Source organism: Telopea speciosissima, chromosome 11 (genome assembly GCF_018873765.1).
Source record: "Telopea speciosissima isolate NSW1024214 ecotype Mountain lineage chromosome 11, Tspe_v1, whole genome shotgun sequence".
In the NCBI taxonomy this organism is placed as follows: domain Eukaryota; kingdom Viridiplantae; phylum Streptophyta; class Magnoliopsida; order Proteales; family Proteaceae; genus Telopea; species Telopea speciosissima.
The window spans coordinates 26,201,765-26,215,413 of NC_057926.1; the positions used below are offsets into that span (position 1 = coordinate 26,201,765).

General features: G+C 39.1%; 1 protein-coding gene across 1 annotated transcript; it reads right to left on the reverse strand.

Annotated features, from left to right (window-relative positions):
* Positions 1-4,429: 4,429 nt before the first annotated feature.
* On the reverse strand, positions 4,430-7,939 carry LOC122645653 (probable beta-D-xylosidase 2). Its single transcript, XM_043838971.1, has 7 exons — positions 7,558-7,939; positions 6,704-7,009; positions 6,296-6,465; positions 6,103-6,203; positions 5,663-6,007; positions 5,159-5,575; positions 4,430-5,072 (listed from the first exon to the last, which is right to left on the reverse strand). The coding sequence occupies exons 1-7, from the start codon at positions 7,777-7,779 to the stop codon at positions 4,447-4,449; spliced, it is 2,187 nt and encodes a 728-aa protein (XP_043694906.1). The 5' UTR covers positions 7,780-7,939; the 3' UTR covers positions 4,430-4,446.
* Between the last annotated feature and the right edge of the window lie 5,710 nt (positions 7,940-13,649).

A 13,649-nucleotide genomic window follows, 5' to 3' on the forward strand; every position in this document is an offset into this window, starting at 1 on the left:
TTCATGTTTACTGAAATTTGATTCTTGTGCCGCTTTCCTCCCTTCGGGCTCAGCTCCTCCCACTCCCTCCTCTTCTGGTTAGACGCCGCAGCCTTTGTAGGGTTGGCCTCAATGCCGATGATGATGCCTTTTTGGGTCTGGTCAGCTGTCGTCACCTTGGCCTTGGATTTCTTGGCCACTTTTTTCTTTTTCCTCTCTTCCATGAACTCAGACCTCATACGAGCAGAGTCCAGAGTCGGAAGATCACCCGCCACTGCAAAGAATAAGAGGGAGGTCAAATGACGATAAAAAATTAAGAATTGAAGAGTACAAGAGGTCAACGCTGGCCACATACATGGGGTCCACAGTCAGAGAAAGCTCTCCTCTAGAAGTTGTACGACATTGAAGGGCTGACCCTGAAGGATAAGGTCAAATGAAGTCTGATCATCCTCATTCAAGGTCAGCGAAACTTGATTGACATATTTTAAGTCAATCTCTTTCCACTCAATCCTAAAGGGACAGTTGGGAATGGAAGCAAAGAAAAACTGAGGCTTCCAGTATTTGTTGAAGCTCGGGACACCGTCCAAAAACTGGCATGCGTTTAAAGCCTTATTCCATAGAGGTCGGTGGGAGAAGTAGAACCACCCACGGTCCTTGAACTTCTTCAAGTAGTATAGTCGGGAGAAAAGGGCCACAGTTGCTGCCCGACCCATCCTGCCGAAGAAGATGTGGAAGTCATAAATGATGAGCCAGGCATTGGGGGACAGTTGACCAAGCGATAGATGCCAATGGTCGAGGATCAGGAAGCGAAACCCATACTTAAAGGCCATCTCGTAGAGCCACCTTGCCGGGTCAGATGAAGCAGGCCATCTCCTGAGGCTTGGGGGCTTGGAGTTGGATCTCCTCGGGGATCCTGTATATTTGCCAAAGTTCCACCAGGTCGGCGTCAACGACGGTACTCTCTACGGTCCCGACACTACAAACCACTAGTTCGGGAGCTTGGGAAGATGAACTTGCTGACCCATTTCCCTCATCTTTCAAAGACGACTCTGAAGAATCATCATCCCCCGAAGACTCATCTTGTCCAAAGATTGACTCTAAGTCCTCTTCATGTTCCTCAGGGATAGGCTAAGCGAGATGGTTGGACTCTTGAGGTAGAGGAACCTCGGCAGTGTTGGAAGGTCAAGAATCCACCAACCCGGGCTCTTCCGAGCCCTAGTCAAGAATGTCTACTAGCGGCGACAACATGTCATAGTCTTGGCTCGAATGCCTGACTTCTCACAGCTCACTCAGAACTTCCGCTTCTAACCTACTACCAACTGACATAACTAAGGGTCGGAAGACTTACTAGACACCGAGGCTGGAGACGAGTCGGATCACAAAAAGTAAAGGGAGAATCAGGCTCGAAAAAGCTCCAATGCTGAGGGCGCAAGAACTAGAAACTTAGATAGCTAGAAAGCTCAGTGCAAAGAAGGCTGAGCGCTTTGAGAACCGAGTGCTTGAAATAGCTGAGTGCTCTGGATTGTCCGAGTGCTCTATGATTGGAAGCAAGTGCAAATGCAGAAGAATCCTCGCCTATTTATAGTGACTGGGAAGCAACTGAAACGATGGAATCCGACCATCGAAAAGGATCCCAGCAAATCCAATGGCTCAAATCGCCTGACGGTTTGATTACCCAAGCACAATGATGATGCTGAAGGACGTATTGCATGAGAGACGAGGCACCGCCTAATGTGTCACTGACAACATTTAATGTCAAACCGTCCATACTATTTTTTGACACTTAGCCATCCGAGGCCGAGTTGAAGAACCTGGTCCATGGAAAAACCAGATACTGGTCCATCTCAGACATTGGATTAACTCTAATGTGACCCTTGTAGAGTCAGAAGGAAGTCAAGTCAAAGGGTCGGACACACAGTCGAGGCCACCATGATCGATCATGTGGCTGAGGCCACCATGTTCAACAGCACGGCTGAGCCCACCATGTTCGCCACGACGATCGAGTTCTTCCAAATCAACAATTGGCCGACCCCTAAGTGGATGTTAGTAAGATCGAGTTCCCCTCAGTCGAGAGCCAAGCTGAGCCCTTCATGGTTGGTAACAAGGCCAAGTCGACAACGATCGGCAGATAGGCCGACCCTTTCCTCACCCGGAGGCATAGATGAGCTCAGCTTGCACGAATGTCAAGCCCGGTGAAAGTGCTTAGAACACCCTCATGGCCGATGAGTCGGATATCCCAGGCCAAGCCCTTGAACGAGACGATAACCGTAACTCGCCTAAATCACGGAGCCATGTCAGCACATCTTGAGGATCACGGGATACGCTGAGTCATCCGAATCTGGTTGTCATCCAATGGTGGAACCGTATCATACTCAAATAAGGACTCTTACCAAGTGAAGAGCCCCCTTCCGAATATGACTCCGCCTAGAAGACTCCCACCAAAAATAAGACCCTTGCCATACGAGGACTCTTCTCCACTGCCATATTATCACCCTATAAATACCCAGGTATGAAGTCTAAACACTGATCTCACTTTTTGCGAAGTGGAACTACTGCTAAATTGGAGACTTGACTTAGGCATCGAAGTCCTCGGGTGGAGCCACAATGATTCTCCTTTACTCACTCAATTTTTTGCAGGTTCATCTCAGGTGGACCAGACCAGAGGTTTCCTGACGCAACGAGACAAAAGTGACTTTGGAAGAAGTGCTAAGAAAGGATATATATAAATGGCTTGGGTTAACTATTAATTTAGTTTTAAACCGATCCGGGATCGGGGCTAGGGATCGATATCGGCCTCTACCAATACTGATACTAATGACCGCTTTAGCCAATTCTGATTCCTCAAACCATGTTGGGAACAGCCGTAATAGAAGATAAGTTGAAGGAGCATCATTCCATATGGTGTGCGCATTTGTACCAGAGACCATTAGTGCACTAGTAAAGAGTAGTAACTTGGGAAGAAGTGTTGAGAAAGAATATATATAAATGGCTTGGGTTAATTACTAATGTAGTTTTAAACAGAGTAGAAATACGTAACTGGGTATAGCTAGAATGCATCTGTCCTCATTTAGTTGGGATAAGGAAGTTATTGAGTTTAATTCATGAAATAATTTCTATCAAGAAATAGGTTAGGTCAAAACTAGACAAACTAGTTAAACTGCCAAACCAATTAGAATAAAAGAAAGTTAGGATTTCATCTATACAAAACAAGACAAGTAATTTATCTTGGTAAGAAGAAAGGTATTTTCAAAAGGGGGAGGGGGAGGTCCGTTGAGGGGAATGAAGGAACAGAATTTTTTGGCTGTCTTTGGTATGCACTATTGGAATGCATTCTAGGTCAATTTTGTATTCTTGCATGATAAAAACAACTCTTTTTAGCATATGAGAATATGAAATTGACCTAGAATGTATTCCAAGAATGCATACCAAACACAACATAAAACTATATGAATAAACAGAGAATTATATATGCATTTTAGGGAGGATGAAAAGAATTAAAATAAGGGAAAATTACTTAGATCCACTAGATAAGAACAAAAATTACAAGATAGTAGGTTTCAATTTTGTTTTACATCTAATATTTTCTATTTTAAAAAGATTTACGTAGTCTCCAAAATTGGTTAGTACTCATGTCACGTCAGAAGAAAGTAAAAGAAGACTTCCAAAATTGCCCCAACTTAATTTAACTATTTTAAAAACTGGGAAATCCGATGAAAGTGCACCAAAATTGTAGGAGTAGAAATCAAAGCGATTATTATCCCCTAAAATAAATAAAAACAACACTACAGCATCGAATCCAAAGGGAAGTACATCTTAATTGTTGAAATAGAAAACAATAGAAACGTATTTAAAAAAAAAAAAAAGAGAGGATGGTTTACCTACTAACCTAGGGTTCACCAACCCCTCCTAGGGTTTTAGTATGTTCCAAAATACCCTATCAATACCTCTTCCCACGGTGAATGGGATCTCATTCATAGTTGGTGGAAGGAAACTCGGTCATAAAAAACAAAAAAAAAAAAAAGTGAGAGAAACAATTAAAAAAAAAAAAACAGGTAGAGAAAGTTGTGCACCCCTTCCCTCCTATTTTTCCCATCAGGGTTTAAAATTAAAACATATTTTTGGGGAAAATTTTGGAAGTTTACTTTTATTTTATTCTTGCATGGCATGACTATTAACCAACTTTGGGGATTGAGTAAATCTTTTCATAATGGAAAGTAGTGGATGTAAAATAAATTTGAAACCTACTTAATTATCTTGTAATTTCCGTTCTTATCTAGTAGATCTAAGAAATTGTCCCTTCAAATAAAAGAAACACAAATAATAAAAAACTGTGATTAAGTGCAATAGCTCAATCTTTTATCATAAAACTGGCAATCCCTTACACCATATTTCTATAAGCCATCCAATTACATTTGAAAGACCTAACAATCTGAAAAAACAAAGAAAAATTGAAGGCTACAACCATCATTACACTTGACCATTTGTATGGAGACCAACTTGAAGAGTAAAAGAAGCTGATCCATCTCCTACCATGATCATGTGTGCACCAGATGGGAGCAAAGTGTAACTATTCTTCTCAACCAACATTAAGCTCTTGCAAGCATTGAACACAAATTTTAAATTCTTGCTCAGGCCAGCAGGCACAAAGACCCTTTGGAACCCAATCACTTGCTTAGAATGACTACCTTCAATGCCGGCCGGAGGAACTGAGTAGATGATAAGAACATCACTACCATCCCTCTTCCCAACATTTTGGACTTCAATCTCAAAATCAAATTCCATTTCAGAGCAGTTCAAATCATCAATTAGAACACCTTCACATAAGGGCCTGCTCACATCATCTCCATAGCTAAGGCGACGACAATGCTGGTTCTTGTTCAATGTTATATCAAGAGATCTTCGAGCAGAGTGTATATTGTAGATGAATTGGGTGTAGCTGAGACCATAACTAAATGGATACACAGTGGAGCCATTGAAGAACTTGTAAGTCCTTCCTGGGTAACCTAACTCATCAACTGGCCTCAATGGCATAGATGTCATGGGTAGCATGTCAATGTAGCCATTTTCATACCATGTAATTGGTAACTTTCCTCCTGATGAACAAACAAATAAATACCAAATTATAAGAACATGAGACACACAAGAGCAATCTATAATCACTTTATAAATTTAAAATTACCAGGATTATATTTTCCAAAGACGGTTTCCGCGATGGCACGACCACCTTCCTCACCAGGATAACCAGCCCAAAGGATGGAATTTATTTTGGAATCATTACTCTTAGCAAAAGAAATATCAACACCACCAGCAGACATTATAACAAGAAGTACTGGACCTGTGGAGACATCAGTAACTTGTTTGATTAATTGATTTTGATAACCAGGAAGGTTTAAGTCAAGTCTATCCAAACCCTCATCCTCAATCTCTGTATTCAATCCAACCACAATAATTGTAGCATCTGCATTCTTTGCAGCTTCCACGGCTGGAAATATCATGCTCTCATTTTTGCATTGAACATCAGCACATCCAATTGCATAACTCACATTTGCAAATGAAGAGAAACCCATTAAGGGAGAGGTAACCTTGCAGGGAACACCTAAAATTATTGACAAAAAGGATTATTTATTTATTAATCACAAAAAAAAAAATGAAAATAAAAATAAAATTAAAAAGAGAGTCATACCTATGTAGGTTCCTAGCATGTCAGTGGTAGCATTGGCATGTGGTCCTACCAATGCAATATTCTTGAACTTATTATAGTTCAAAGGCAATGTAGAGTTCACATTCTTAAGTAATACAATTCCTTCCCTTGCAGCCTCAGCAGATAACTCAATGTGTTCATCAGCACAGATATTGTCCTTTGCAAGAGATGTAAGGGAAGTACTACTGCCATCAAAGAAACCAAGCCTCATAAGCACAACATAGATATTGTTCAAAGCCTTGTCTAGGTCTCCTTCTCTAATTTTTCCACTCAATGTAGCATTCTCAAGGTTATTGGGGTAGGAAACTCCACAATCCAAATCCAATCCTGAAATTAAAAAACTAAATTAAAAACATGCAATAATAAAATTATAAGGTTTAGGATATTATGTAATTTAAGCTAATTAATTAAAACGTATATACCTGATCTTAGCACTTGTGCAACAGCATCCTCATAGCCATAACCTAACCATTTTTGTTTATCAACCATTGATGAAATTGAGTCACAATCAGAAACAATATACCTATAAAAGAAACCAAACAACATTAGGTGAAAAATTGGAGTAACATATAATTCAATTACACAAGGAAAGAGAAAAATAAACAGTTTTATTACCCATTTAGACCCCATTCATCTCTTATGGTCTCTTTAAGAAGCTTTGGATCAGCACATGTAGGAATACCATTAACGCGGTTATAAGAACACATAACACTACTAACATCCCCATCGCGAACACACATCTCAAAGGGACGAGAAAATGTTTCGACTATGTCTTGTTGAGAAACCTTCATAGCATTTAGTGAAAAAAAAAAAAAGACAGTAAGATTTTGAATAACTACAAAATTAAATATATAATTGAAGACAAGTTTAGGCTGTGTTTGGTATGCATTCTTGGAATACATTCTTGGTCTATTTTGCATTCTTGAATGATAAAAATAGTTGTTTTTATTGTCCAAGAATGCGAAATAGACCTAGAATGCATTCCAAGAATGCATACCAAACATAGCTTTAGTATTCTAATACCTTGGCATCATAATATTCACGATCAACTTCCAACCAATGATCAACATCATAAGCTGTGTAGTGTTTACAACATGCAGCAACCTTGAGAGGCCTAGAATTTAAGTCCTTGGGAATCTCTTCACCTTCAATATCTTGCAAACCTCTCACATAGTTTGCAGCATAAGTACCAACAACAAAAGGATCTTCACCTGGTGTTTCAGTAATTCTTCCCCATCTAGGATCCCTTACCACATTGATAGTTGGACTCCAATAAGTCAAACCAGCATTCCCTAAATTATACATAGCTCTTGCTTCTGTTGAAACAATCTGAAATAATGTATATATAACACATCGGACATAAATATAAATATATAAGTCATGAAATTTCAATTAAAAAAAATTCGTGAAATATTAAAAAAGTTTTCATCTTGTTGTCACCAAAGCAGGTGAATTAAGAAGTTATAACTTTACTTTTTTGCCTCTTGTTTTGTTCCCAAAAGTTTATTATTGCAGGGGTAATCTTGTCATTTCACATGGACAATGACAACTTTTCAAAGTGAGATAAGGATAAATCACCTTCAACTTATTTTGAAAAATCATTTTTAACCCATGACTAAAATAAAAATCATTTTTTACCCATGACTAAAATAACTTTTAAGAACAAGAAAACTAAGGCAGTGTTTGGTATGCATTCCAAGTTGATTTCGTATTCTTGGGCCATAATAACTGTTGTTTTTATCACCCAAGAATACAAAATTGATATAGAATTAATGCATTCCAAGAATGTATACCAAACACAGCCTAAGGTTACAACAAGATTTTTCCATTAAAAAAAATGGGTTTTATTTTTGGGTTTAAGAGACAAATAGGGTTACCTGGCCTGCATTCTTCCAAAGAGACTGATTAAAAGATGCTGCCATGAGAATAACAGCTGGGAAGTTAGTTGCAGAAGGAACAGCATTGTCAAAGTGGACACCAGGGCCTTGTTTAGACACACCATGGAGAGCTTCAGACCACCATTCATACGTGGGTAATCCCAACCGAGGTACCCCATCAGCAAGATTTCCAAGTTGCCTTCCCTTCTCTGCTAGTGTCATCCTATCAATCAAATCCTTAGCCCTTACAATATACGAAAGTGACTTATTACAAAATGCAAACTTAGACACATCCAGCCCTAAGGCCTCAAATCTAAGTGGATCACAAACATAACTGAAGGAAACATTGCTTTGGGGTCCAGTTAAAGCTGAAGAAGGAGATGGAGTTTTCTTAGCCTCCACAGAAGAAAGAAAGAAAACTAAGCAAGTGAAAATGAATTCTAACTTCCCCATTCTTTTACTCTTTGTTTGAAGAAGAAGAAGAAGAATCACACTAATTGTAGACACAAACAGACAGTTTGCAAATAACGTGAGTGGGAGAGAATTGTGATACCTTCATTTAAGTAGAAAACAATAAGATCTGTAAATTGAAAGAAAAGAATTTAAAAAAGGAAGGCTGACAAAGAGATAATATTGAATCAAAGAAATATAGAAAGAAGAATAAAGAATGGAAAATTCGCACAACCACCTCCACCATTTTGGATGAGAACCATGTACACAAAAGGATAATGAGTCAGTATGCTGATATGAAAGATGAAATGGATAAGAATAGTTTTAATTCATATTAAACCATTTTATATTAGAGAGCTGGAATGGACCAATGGAATTTATTGTATTTCCATTATTTAAAGGGTAAAGCTGTTTGTAACTGCCGGACATTTTTTTTTTTTTTTTTTGATAGGTAGGGGAGGGATGTAGGATGTGAACCAAGAGAGTTGAATTCAAGACCTCCTGATAGCAATGGGCCTTTACGCACCAGTAGCTACCAAGTGCACTAGGCACTTGACCACTCCGCCGGACATTTTTGCCCACCCCACTTTACTTAACAGACTTTAAGATAAGGGTTTTATGTAATTTCTCCCTCCTCCATCTCCCCTTCTCTTCTCTGGCTCCCCCTCTCCCTCGCTGGCCCCAACTCTTGCTTTGGCTCCAATTCCCTCTCCCCTTTTCTCTCCCTCTCTCTCCTGGATCCGGCTCCTCTCCAGCGCACTTGTGCGCCGGACACCACCGCATGCATCCCGGTGCAATGGCATGTGGATCGAGGCCTCCCTAGCCGGACGATGTGCGCTGGACATTGTCCCGAGTGGGAGAGGAGCTCAATCCCTCTCTCCTACTCGAAGGCATCGGTTCTGGCATAACTGCCCTAATAGCTGTAAGGGTATTTATGTAATATCCCTTCATATGTTCTAATATAATCCTACTTGTATTAATACTCAGGCTGTGAAGCGCAATCTAGTAATTAGCCCATCTGACCTAAACCCTAGTTTTCCTATAAATACTAGCTGGAGGCAACAGTCTGGGTATTCCAAACTAGATACTCAGGGTATAATGTTTTAAGCAACTTTGTGCTTAAACCCTAAACCCTAACAATCTTAAAGCATTAGGATTTTTGTTTCCCTGCGATCAAGATCGGCTTTGGATTTCGGATTCACGTTCGGCTTCGTCACAATTCTGGTTTTCTAATCGGCTTTGGAGTTTTACTTGATCGGCTTTTGGTGATCACGGAATCTGATCACAGTTATTGTTTTTATCTTGACGGCACCGATCAAAGCTCTTGCGTCACGGTTCCAGTTTGAGAGGTAATTCTTTATCAAACGATCAATCAAGCTTGGAGATCTGTCTTCACGATTCTGTTCGAACGTGCGTCACGGCTTTCGTTTCTCAAAGCTTTTGCTTTGATTTAGTTTTAAAACAAAGCTGAGTAGACGTTTGTAGACCTTGGAAGAGAACCTTTGTCAAAGGTTTTTATTTGATAGTTTGATAACAAAGACAAAAGCAAGTCAAAAAAACAAACAAATCAAATGAAGTTTTGGAGATTACCTTTGGCAGAGTACGTTCTTGGTAGAGAGCTTCTTCTTTTCAAAGCTCCTCTTTATTTCCTTTGATTTGACTATTACAAATAAAAAAAAAAAACAAAGGAAAAAGTAGAAGAAGACAAAAAGGACACTTTTTTATTTGATTTATCAATTCTTTTTGGGTTCTGTCACTACCTACGGGCTGCGACCAGTGTCAGCCGTCATCGAACAGCAGTCAGCGACTTGCGCAGTCAACAACCTGCACCGCCGCCATCCTTTCCTCCGTCGTCTAAATCCAGGGTTCTCCATCTCAGGTGTGATTGTTCTTTGGAGTATTTATTTTTATTTGAGTTTTTCCTTGGGCATATACACAAATCACATAATAATGGAGAAACATGTTGTTCCAATTGAGATGATCAAATTGGAAAGCTTTAGTGGCTCTGAGTTCAGTTCTTGGAAAAGGAGGACTTAGTTTGGACTGAAGTACCTCAATATTTTTTACACTGTAGTAAATACTTTTTCTTATTGCACAGACCTAACTGAAGCCCAATAGATAAGTGATGATGACTTTTGCAAAGACTACCTATTGAACTGCCTGTCAGATAGGCTGACAGAGACCTATAGTAAATATGAGACTGCAAAAGAAATTTGGGAAAACCTAGAAGCCCAATTCAAAAAAGAGGAGGACTTATCAAAGACTCACTTGGTTGACAAGTTTATGGATTTCAAGTTTCAAGAAGACAAGAAAATACTTCCTCTAGTAACAGACTTTGAGAACTTGAGAACAAAACTGAATAAGAAAAATATCCCTGTTGTTGATGCATTCGTAATGGGTGCAATTATTTTTAAGTTATCCTCTACCTAGCATTCCTTTAAAACTGAGATGCATAGGAAGAAAACACAAGTGGGGCTAGATGATCTCAAACGGTTCATTAGAATCGAAGATGAGAACAGAGCTAGGAACAACTTGGAGATGATAAAACAATAATAGGCATCTGCGAATTTATTTTCACAATCCAAGAAAAATCCTAGGCAGTCCAAGCTACCTAATAAAGAACCCAACAGTTGGAGGCCAAAAAGACTAACTTTAAAAAGAAGGGCAAGTATCGCAACTATGGAAAATGGGGTCACTATGCATCTGAGTGTAGGAGTCCTAAGAAAAGGAACACTGACACACCACAGAAGGAAGTTCACATGTTGGTGGACAAAACTAAGCCTACTAACTTTATTGCCATGGTTGGCAAGGGTAAGGGGTTGGCCAGTACATTTTCAGATTGGTGGTTAGACTCTTGAGCGACTTGTCATATTTGCAATAGCAAGAACCTGCTCATTGATGTTGTTCAAGTAACAGAGACTATCACTGTTGCAAATGAAGACATCGTGGAAGTGATTCAACAAGGGACAACGAACCTGGTTCTATCATCAGATAAAATATTAACTTTGAAAAATGTTAAAATCTTTTCTGGTTCTGAAAAGAATTTAATTTCAATTGAAATTTTGCTTGATGCTGGCATGTCTATTACTTTTAGTAGTGGTAGAGTAACACTGTCTGTTAACTCTTTTTATTTTTGATGTGTTTACAATTTGAATGGTATGTTTAGGTTGAGTTTAGCTAATGAAACAATAAATCAGGTTAACCATATTTCACTTGATCCCAAAATACTACACTGTAGGTTAAGACATGAACTATAAAAAAATGCTCAAACTAGCTAAAACTCATAATTTACCATTGGACACTTCAATCAGATTTAGCAGATGTGAAGTGTGTGCTTAAACCAAAATAACTAGAAAACCTTTCAGACCGATTTCTAGGAGCACTCAACTTCTTGAACTTATACATTCTGACATTTGTGACTTTAAAAGCTACACAACTAGAGGAGGTCGGAAGTATTTGATAACATTTATAGATGATTTTTCTAGATATTGTCATTTATACCTGTTAAAATCTAAAGATGAAGCATTTTAAAATTTTAAAATTTTCAAGATTAGGATAGAAAATCAGTTGAACTTGGAAATTAAAAGATTTAGAAGTGATAGGGGAGGAGAATACAAATTGACAGAGTTCAAGGAATTCTGTGCCTCGACGAGCATAATCCTTGAAACTACTGCTCTTTACTCACCTCAATCAAATGGCATAGCTGAAAGAAAGAACAGGACGTTAACAAAGATGTTAAACTCTATGTTATTGACAGCTGGCATGCCCTCTTGCTATTGGGGAGAAGCAATGTTGACTGCAAATCACATTCTAAATAGACTACCACATTCAAATCTGACTTCTACACCTTATGAACTATGGCATAACCATCCATGTAGATATGACACTCTTAAGGTTTGGGGCTGTATAGCTTATGTTAGGATATAAGACCTTAGGAGACCTAAGGTGGGGACTAGAACAAACACTTGCGTGTATCTAGGTTGTATAGAAGATAGTGCTGCAGACCGGTTTTTAGATCTATCAACCAATGTGGTGATAGAATCTAGGGATGTTGTATTCTTTGAGGATAAATTCCTCAGAGATACAGGCCTGACCTTGCCTGGTCTGACAGAAATGGTTACAGAATCACCTATGGATACTGAGTCAATTGTTTCTGACACTCAACCCACAGTGGTTACTGAATCAGAACCTAGAAGAGTATCTACTAGAGATAGAGTACCCAAGAATTTTGGTGAGGATTTTATGACCTACCATCCAGAGACCGATCCATCCACCTATAAGGAAGCGATGAGATCTACGGACTCACTACTATGGAAAGAAGCTATTGAGGAGGAAATGAGCTCTTTAATGCAGAATGAGACCTGGCACCTTGTTGATCTGCCTAGAGGGGCCAAGACGATAGGGTGTAAGTGGGTGCTGAAGAAGAAACTTAATTCGGATGGGTCTATAGCCAGGTATAAAGCACGATTAGTAGCTAAGAGCTATACCCATGTGAGAGGGATAGATTATTTTGACATCTACTCCCCGGTCTGCCATTTGGCAACGATAAGGATTCTTCTTGCTATAGCATCTATTAAGCACTATGTTGTGCATCAAATGGATGTAAAAATGGCTTTCCTTAATGGAGACTTAACAGAAGAAATCTACATGAACAAACCTGAAGGGTTTGTCATGGAAGGTTAGGAAAAATGAGTTTGTAAATTAAACAAATCTCTCTATGGTCTTAAACAAACACCTAAATTGTGACATGAGAAGTTTGACAAGACAGTAAAGAGCCTTGGTTTTTGGACCAACAACTCAAATAAGTGCCTTTATTTTTTATCTCAGTCAAACAAGGCCATGATTAGTTGCTTGTATGTAGACGACATGTTGATTCTAGGTTCTGATCTCAAAGAAACCTTGTCCAAAGAATTCGACATGAAAGATTTTGGTGTGGTAGACACCATTCTTGGAATGAGAGTAAGCTTCACTGAGCAAGGGGTCACCCTTAGTCAGTCTCATTACATTGAGAGGCTACTTTCTAGTTGGGGATACAGTGATTGTAAATCGAATGAGACACCCTATGACTATAACAAACGGTTGAAACCTAACACAGGCGACACCATGAATCAGTTAGAATATTCTAAATTGATTGGTAGTCTCATGTATACAATGAGTTGCACTAGGCCAGACATAGCCTTTACGGTAGGCATGCTGAGTCATTTCACTAGTAATCCTGAAAAAGAGCATTGGGATGCCCTGACGAGGCTGATGAGATACCTTAAGGGTACTCTTGGTTATGCTCTATGTTATACTGGACATCCTCTAACTTTGGAAGGATATTCTGATGCATCTTGGTGCTCAGATTTGGGAGACAGTAGATCCACTAGTAGTTATGTATTTACACTAGGAGGAGCAGCTGTAGCATGGAAATTCAAGAGACAGACTGGTATTGCTCTATCATCTATGGAATCGAAACTTTATGCTCTAGCTTTTGCGGGAGATGAAGCAGAGTGGATAAAGAATCTGATCACGGATATTCCATTGAGGAGTTTTAAGTTAAACTCCATATCTATATTCTATGATAATCAAGCAACAAAGATGATAGTGAATAACTCACTCTTTAATGGTAAGAGGAGACACATCAGGCTGAAATAGGCCAT